The sequence below is a fragment of the Chrysochloris asiatica genome, unplaced genomic scaffold (genome assembly GCF_000296735.1).
Source record: "Chrysochloris asiatica unplaced genomic scaffold, ChrAsi1.0 scaffold00042, whole genome shotgun sequence".
NCBI classification, from domain to species: domain Eukaryota; kingdom Metazoa; phylum Chordata; class Mammalia; order Afrosoricida; family Chrysochloridae; genus Chrysochloris; species Chrysochloris asiatica.
This window is the reverse complement of record NW_006408560.1, coordinates 4218933-4227833: the sequence shown is the minus strand read 5'-3', so window position 1 is coordinate 4227833 and position 8901 is coordinate 4218933. Positions and strand designations below refer to the sequence as shown.

At 42.0% G+C, this 8901-nt stretch overlaps 1 protein-coding gene across 1 annotated transcript in view; it reads left to right on the top strand.

Moving 5' to 3' along the window:
* Positions 1-5833: 5833 nt before the first annotated feature.
* The window catches only part of FMO5 (flavin containing monooxygenase 5), a 42474-nt gene continuing 39406 nt past the window's right edge, over positions 5834-8901 (top strand). Inside the window, exon 1 of the mRNA XM_006861688.1 lies at positions 5834-6002. Coding sequence (XP_006861750.1) covers positions 5868-6002 — 135 coding nt within the window. The 5' untranslated portion in view covers positions 5834-5867. The remainder of the gene's footprint in view (positions 6003-8901) is intronic.

Genomic DNA, 8901 nt, shown 5'->3' with positions numbered 1-8901 from the left:
AGTTTCGAACTGCTCATCTTTAGGTTATCAGTCCAACTCTTAACCACTATGCTACTAGAGCTCCTGAATAGAATAGATTGAAGAGGATGTCACTAAGAAGACAACATTTGTGCTAAGATCCAACTGTTGAAAGGCTAGTTACACAAAGTCAGAAAGAGTGTTTGAAGCAGAAAGAACCACAAATACAAAGACTTTGATGTAGAATTAGCAAGGGAGTAATAGTAATAAAGGAGTCCTAGTGTGGTGTTGTGCACTAATGCACTGGACTGCAAGGTCCCTTTGAATCACTAGTCAGCAGTTCAAGCTCACCAGTGGCTCCTCAGAAACTCTATACAGGGTTGTTATGGGTTGGAACCAACTCGATGGTGCTTCACAGCAACAACAACAACAGCAAGAGAAATAGGACTCCTGGTGTGGCACTGTTGGATAAGCACTGGACTTCAAGGTCAGTTTGAACTGCAGGTCAGCGGTTCAACCCACCAGCCACACCTCGGAAACCCTAAACAGTGTCGCTGTAAGTCGGAGTTGACTCCATGACACTTAACAACAGCAACAATCGATTTTACAGAGCTTTTGAGGTGCCGTGGTTAAAGTGCTCAGCTGCAAACCCAAAACTCATCAGTTCCATGGGAGAAAGGCGTGTCAGTCTTACTTCCATTTACAGCCTTGGAAACCCTACGAGGCCGTTCTCCTCTGTCCTATAGGGTAGCTCTGAGTTGGAATTGACTATATGGCAGTGAGTTTAATAGATTTTTTAAATGGGAAAGGAATACCCTTAAGGAGGCACAACAATTGGCTATGGGCTAAGGGAAAGTGAAAAATTGAGGTTGCGTTCCAGGGGTTTCTGCCTTTGATAATTGGGTAGATGTTGATGCCATCACTGAGAAATACAGGAGCTAAAAGCTGGTTTGAGGAAGGGAAAACAATGAGTTCGCTCTGAGGACATGTTGAATTTCCATCTAGAACAATGCCTGATGCATAGTATGTGCTCAATAATATTGTTATTGTGAATGCCTAAGGGGCAATTTTTAAAATCTAGGACCTACAACTGTCATGACTTTCAGCTACAGAGATGCCATTTCACAAATGAGCAAACTAATGCACAGAAAATTTAGGCAACTGGTCCAATGTTTCTAGTGAGTCAATGTTAACTGTGAGAATAAAGTCAAGTGCCAGCTTCTGTTTTTTACTCTTTGATTAGTTTTTGCAGTCGTGGGGTCATATTGATTCTATATTATATTCCTTTTTAGAGAGAGTGTGTCCTCTGACAACAACTCAACAAGATTAAAGGTAACCAAATCATGTTGGTACTGGACCTTAGCATCTGCCAGCCCTACCAAAACAAATATGACCAAGCACAGGTTATTGAACAAGCTGTGTTTGCTATTTAGTATGCCTGTGGGCAGCAGCTGCTAGTGAGTCAGATCTGGAGTTTGGGTGAAAGCTATGACCATGGGTGAAATATTACATGGACCTCTTCTTGAATACGTGGACTTAGGCCTTCAGCCCTAGTTAAGATTCGATCCACACCTTAGAGTAGAAAAAAACACTAGACAAGGATGAAGGAGACTTGCATTACTTTGCTACCAAGAATGAAACAACCTGTATTTTTACTCTTGATGTAATGATACATCTTTGGCATCAAATAACACATACCAAATGTAAAATGCTAAAGAGGAAATATACTAAAAAGAGTGCACACTTAAGTATACCTACCACGTAGGCCTGCTTTATGGGACTCTTGCCCAACGCTTTAGATAAGAGGATAGCTCTGAAATAACATCAAAGGAATCTCAGTGGACATAGTCCAGAGGTTGTGAACTGGCAATCATACATGAAAGCTCACCATCAGGTCTTTTGTTTGGTCAGAGTTTATTTTCCTCTTTGAATAGATTGCCTCACCAATGAGTTGTTGTTAGTTGCTGTCCAGTTAGCTGATTCTTGGAGACCTTATGTGTTCTTTGTTGTTAAGTACCATCGAGTCCATTCCAATTCATAGCGACCCTGTACAGGATTTCTGAGGAGCAGTTGGGTTTGAACCATCGCCCAGGTAGTTAGCCGTCAGTGCTTACCCTACAGCATGACACCAGAACTCCAACCTTATATATAGGAGATTGAAATGTTGTCAGTACTGTGTCATCAAATTGTTGTTGTTGTAAGGTGCCATCAAGTCAGTACTGACTCATAGCGACTTTATGCACAATAGAATGAAACACTCCCTGGTCCTGCACCAACCTCACCATCATTGCTACATTTGAGTCCATTCTTGCTGCTACTGTGCCAATCCAGCAATTTAGTGACTTGCTATTGAGTTGGTTCCAACTCATAGAACCCTGTATAGGGTTTCCAAGAGCAGCTGGTGGGTTTGAACTGCTGACTTTGCAGTTACCAGTCCAATGCTTAACCTACAGTAGTGCCACACCAGACCCTTCTTTTGCAATACTGATTACTATTTATAACTATATGTGTGCTTCTTTATTTGCCTTCTTCCTTTCCTTGTATGTTCCATGAGGAATCCATGAGTGTATTGTACCACATCATGTTACTAACTTCTTCCTCTCCTATCTCCCTTTCTCTAGTCCTTTGACACTCGGTGTGACTAAATTACCTTGGCAAAGCAAAATTTACTCCTGCAAGAGGGTGCGTGCGCATAGCCATACATACAGGAACAGGCCAACGAGCACCCTGAGTGGGCAGTCCACTCAGGTTTTTAATCCCTGATGCAAGTCTCAAGGCTGTGTCTCACCCCATTGGCTAGGGTTTTGACTGCACAATCTTTTCCATTACCCGGTTGGCTAGTTCAAATTTTTAAGGCGTACATTCCTACTTTAGGAAAAGAAAAAGAGAGTGATCATAAAGTCTTCACTCATTTTAGGAAGTAACCAAAGAAAAAGAAAGAAATCATAAAGCCTGTACATCGGGGGGGGGGGGGAAGGTTACACAAATACAATAAACAGGTTTATAATATGTATATATTTCCCCCCACATCTGCCCTTCTCTGACACCCGATAAACGATGGTGTTTTAGAAATGTGGACTATGAGATGTTTTTGTTTTCAAATGCCCCTTGACCCTTCCACATAAATCCTGGGGCTGTAGAGGATGGAAAGTTAATTTCACTGAAATCTCAAGGGACATATATTTAGGTAACGGGGGGGAAAAATTGTGTGAGTAGACATTTTTTCTTTTCAAAAGAAAGCAACCATATTCAAAGGGAAAGATATTTGATAACAAAAGGTACTCTATTTAGTTGTAATCTATAAGAACACTAGTTACATACAGGATTTCTAGAGCAAAATCAGGAGAGAATCCAGAGCAAAAGTAAATGGCAGCTTAAAAAAAACCCACTAAACTATTTGATTAGATAATTCTGATAGGCTATTAAGAGATTAGTGATAATTCAAAAAAATACATTTTGATAAGCAACATCAAAAAGTAAAATCTGTTTTTTTCCCTTAGAAACAACATATAAAACTCCATCCTTAACCTTCTTACCATTCCTTAATGTTGCTGTCATATGTTCACACACACACATAAGACATTAACATCACAGAATCCATATTTGTGATCATGTACATGTGATCACGTACACACATGCAAAGGAGCTCTGGTAGTGCAGTGGTTACGAATCGGGCTGCTAATTCCACGGTCAGCAGTTCGAAACTACCAGCTGTTCCGTGGGAGAAAGATGAGGCTTTCTGCTCCCGTAAATTTTTACAGCCTCAGAAACCCTGTACAGGGTTGCTATGAGTCAGAACTGACTCCACAGCACATAACGACAACAAAAACACACATGCATATATACTTGTATATGTGTGTGGTAGTACTGGAGATGGTGGTATGCCGTGGAGTCGGTTCCAACTCACACAGGGTTTCTGAGGCTATAAATCTTTTCAGGATCAGAAAGCCTCATCTTTCTCCTGAGAACCAGCTGGTAGTTTCGAACTGCTGACCTTGACGTTAGCAGCCTAATTTGCAATCACTATGGTACCAGAGCTCCTTGTTTATGTGTGTATTTACTGTATTTTCATACAATTCAGACCATATATTGAGCAGGATCCAAATGATTCCCCAAATCAGCTAAAAACATACTAAAATGTGGAAATGTAAAGACAAGAAGAAAAGGGATGCCACAGAGAGATGAGAAAGGAAAGGAGTCCTGTAGTTAAATAAGAAGTACAAATGTGCAGTAGCACAAGGGCCCAGGCCTGGAGCCACATTAAGCCCAGGCCCTAACCTTTGCCCTATTCCTGTATACACACACGTTTGAGAGAGGGGCTTCAAAACATTTGTGGAAAAACTGTAATGAAGAGATTATGGAATTTTTCTATGAACTTTTTGAAGCCCCCTCACACTAGTGACATAATCAACAGTGAATTACTGAATTTCTCTCTGCCTCAATTTTCCAACTGCAAAAATGGGGCTGATGCCTCAGGAGATTGCTTGAGAGGATTATATGGATTACATTACAAGCCAATCCCTCAATAAGTGATAGCTGTTAGCCATTTTCTTCTAATCAAGTTACCTGTCTTGAAGGTTACATAAGCCAAAACCCAGTCCTGGCATTAGTTTGAGCAAATTTGGGAGTGGTAGGTAGAAGGTGAGCCAGGGTTGCATCAACCATAATCAATGTTTCCTACACTTGGGCAAAATAGAACCCTGGGCTGAATGGGCCCAGATCCTGAGCCAGTCTGTGAAATCCTCTATTCCTATATACTTTGACATCTTCTGCTTGATAAGGACCCGTGAGTTTATATTTGAAATTCTTTAAGTCACCTTTTAAAAATGAATCTTTTGTATTTTTAACCAACTGATGTAACTATGGAATAGAGATTACTTTCTAAAAGTATTATTTTTATTGATACTATGTTTTAGCCTCTTACCTAGTAAACTGTAAGATAGTAGCAATTTTAAAGTAATTTCTTCCCATTGGGAAGCAGGGTTTTAGGAGTTGTAAATACCATCAGGTCGGTTCTAACCTTTAGCGACCCTGTGTAAGAATTGGAGGAGCCGCTGGTGAGCATGAACCGCCAACCTGGAGGTTCAAACCGATTTTGCAGTACAGCACATTAATCCTCAGCGCCACACCTGGACTCAGGCGGAAATGTAAGAGAGGGTCAGAATCACTGCCACCACCCCACCCCCAGCCCCTACCCCCATGTGCTGAAACGTTAAGTGTTCTCCACTTATGCTTTTGGAGTAAGAATTTATTTTGCGGTTGTTTTCAATGTTTGCTCTCACCCATATGAGTTTGTCACTTTAAGGCAAAAACCAGGAAGTTAAAAATGGATGGGGATGGGCAGAGAAAGCTGGAAAAACAGGGATCGGTACCTACTACAGAGGGGGTAGGTGGGAGAGCTGGCAACTGCAGCTCTTATTTAAAGATGTAGAATTGCTTTCTACTCAACACAGGTTCAGCCTATGACCTATTGCTAGGCGAGGAGAAAACGTAAGTACCACTGAGAGGGTAGGGTGTAAGCTGAAAGAGGTGGAGCGAATCAGAGTCTTCCGATTGGCTGTTGCTGTTGTTTGCATGTCTTGCTGTGACCTTTTAAGTCCGCGAAAGTTCAGCGACTGACTCACTAGTGGATCCTCCGCAGTGTTTCTGAAAAGGCCAGGTACCACAATTTACCGTTTGCAGCTCTGAGTCTTGCAGGCGTAGGCTTCTCTCATCTACTCGCCTAGCAATTCCATAGCTCTAATAAAAGAGCAAAATCTGGTTTCTCCAAATGCATCTCTTGTAGCATTTGTTTGAATGCTACAACCAACATCTTCCTCGAGACATGATAACTGATGTGTAGTTTTGTTTTTCATCCTTTCTTTAGTGTAAGAGGCACTGACCCAGCCCAGTGAAGATCTCCGGAGACTATGACCAAGAAACGAATTGCTGTGATTGGGGGAGGGGCGAGCGGGCTGGCTTCTATCAAGTGCTGCCTAGAAGAAGGTTTGGAGCCCGTCTGCTTTGAAAGGACAGATGACATCGGAGGGCTCTGGAGGTTCCAGGTAAATCTCCTCTACCCTTAATACTTGGAACCCTCCCTGAGACGAGATGCCTGAGACTTTTGACCTGGGGACACAGAATGTGATTGAGCTTGGTAGTGACTAAACCTGCTAGAATTCCATCCTAGCCTGGCTCCCACGTTTCATTCTTGCCAAAACCACAAGGGTTCTGACCTCACTTCTCAGCAGCCATCAACTCCAGTCCCATCAGTTCCTCTTCTCCGAGGGTGGCTCAAAAGAGCCACTTGTCGCTTGTTTGTCCTTTTCCATTGCTTCTGCAATTAGCACAGAGACCATTTTCATGTAAAGGGATTTTGATGCTGTTCAGCTACAGGATATAATCTAGGAGTAATGATAATGATAATAAACTATATTTACTGGTTAGAACAAGTCAGGTGGTAGCTCCTGATCTGTATTAATAATTTGTTGTTGTTGTTCTTAAGTACCATGGAGTCGGTTCTGACGCATAGTGACCCTGCACTGGGTTTCCAAGGCTGCAAATCTTTACGGGAGCAGAAAGTCTCATCTTTTCTCCCACAGAGCAGCTGGTAGTTTCAAACTGCCAACCTTGAGGTTAGCAGCCCGATTCGTAACAACTATGCTACCAGCGTAAGTGAACTAAAATCATTTGCTTACAGTCCCTCCTGGGAACCTCTTTTTTCATTCTTCTTGTAGCTTTTAATTTTGTCTTATTTGAACCCTGGTTCACTTTATGTGGTGTTGTTGTTGAGCAGTGTTGTTGAGTGCCATCGAGTTGGTGCCAACCATAGCGACCTTGTGTAGGGTTTCCGAGGAGCCACTGGGGAGTTTGAACCACTAACCTTGCTGTTCAAACCCACCTTGCATAGTGCTTATCCTACAGTGCCACATCAGGACTCCATTTGTTGTTGTTGTTAAGTTCCATTGAGTCAGCTCTGACCCATAGCGCCCCTGTACAGGGTTTCCAAGGAGCAGCTGGTGAGCTTGAACCACCAACCTTGCAGTTCAAACGGTTTTGCAGTCTGGCGCATTAACCTACAGCGCCACACCAGGAGTCCACAGTTCCCTGAAAATCCTACGTCCTTAAATAAAATAAAATATGGTTGCCTTGCTGGCTTAAACATGTCCTGCTCTTGAGAAATTGGTAGTCCAAAGTCCTGCCTTCAATAGAAGGCAAAGGGCACACACAACTGACTTTTCTTATCCTTGCATATACTAAGTTGTTTATTTTTAAAATATTTTATTGTGTTTCAGGTAAAAGTTTGCACAGCAATTTTTATACTAATTTTATACAATTTGTGTACAAATTTTGTATCAGCACTTTTATTATTTCCATTCTGTTGATTCTGTTTCCATTGATCTAGCTTCCCTTCCCCTGCTTTGCCTTCTCATCTTGGCTTTTGAGTAACTGTTGACCATTTGTTCTCATGTAGTTAATTATTTAAGGAGCTCTACTAGCGTGGTGGATTATGAACTGGGCTGCTAACTGAAAGGTCAGCAGTTAGAATCTACCAGTTGATCCTCGGGAGAAACCTGAGGTTTTCTGCTCCAGTAAAGAATCACAGTCTTAGAAACCCTATACAGGGTCACTGTAAGTTGGAACCAACTCAGTGGCACACAACCACCACCACCTGTTAATTGTTTAAAAGAGCACCTTACTCACAGGTAATAGTTTATTTTATAAACCAATCTATTAATCTGAAGGGTAACCAACAGAAATAACTCCAAAACCAAGTTTCAAGGTTATCTTAAAGCAGTAGTCTCAGAGATTTCTCTAGTTACTATCAGTCTAGTAACTCTGGCATTGTTTAGGAATTCAAGCTTTTTGAGACATTTTCCTCCCGTTCAATCTGGAACCTTCTACCATGTCTCTGGTCAGAAAGGTCAGTAGTGGGTGTAGCCGGGTGCTGGCTACTTCTCTTGGTCTCAGATTAGAGGAGACTGTGATTTGTGTGGGCTAGTTGTTCTGTGGATTGTTTTTGTACTAAGTTTTAAGGTTGAATTCTTTAATATGCCCTGTGACTTGACCTAACAGTACTAGGATAGCATTCGCCTAAATGATAGTGAAATTTACTTAAATGCCAAAGAATACCAACCACCTCATTATCTCCAAATTGGCATGCATTAAATTTCACTTCTAGGCCCACTTTCTGAACCGGTGAATGGTAAAGGAGGTGTCCCAGATGCATTTCATATTTCAGAAAAAGTATCAAAATGTTGATCAGGTACTTCAAGTGCTTTATAACATTCCTTAGTCAAATAGGAGAGTACAGTTCATTTGCAATGATGGGATTCCTTCTTCCCTCTGTCTTTGGGGTCTAACTCTAATACTATTCCTTATCCAAATCTAGTGTGTCTCTCCCCACCCCTTAGCTGAGCCTCTGTCATTTGAAGCCCTGAGCACAGTCTCAAAATCTTGTTGATTCATTTGAGTTATCAACAGAAAACTCTACTGTTCTAATCCAGATATAGCATTAAGAACACAGTCTGGTTTCAAATGCTGTTCCTCTCACCTGCTAGCAGTGTTGTTAGGTGTTGTCATTTTGGGGTACATAATGACCCCATGTCACAGTGGAACTACCCCATGGGGTTTTCTTGACTAGAATTCTTTATGGAGGCAGATCATCAGGTTTTTCTCCCAGGGAGCCACTGGGTGACTTTGAACCACCAACCCTATGGTTGTTGTTAAGGGTTGTCAAGTCAGTTCTGACTCATTGTTGTTGTTAGGTGCCATCAACTCAGTACCAACTTATAGCGACCGTATGCACAACAGAATGAAACACTGCCCGGCCCTGGGCCAACCTCACACTTGTTGCCACACTTGAGTCCATTGATGCTGCCACTTTGCCAATCCATCTCGCTGGGGGTCTTCCTCTTTTTCTCTGACCCTCCACCTTACCAAACATGATATCCTTCTCCAATG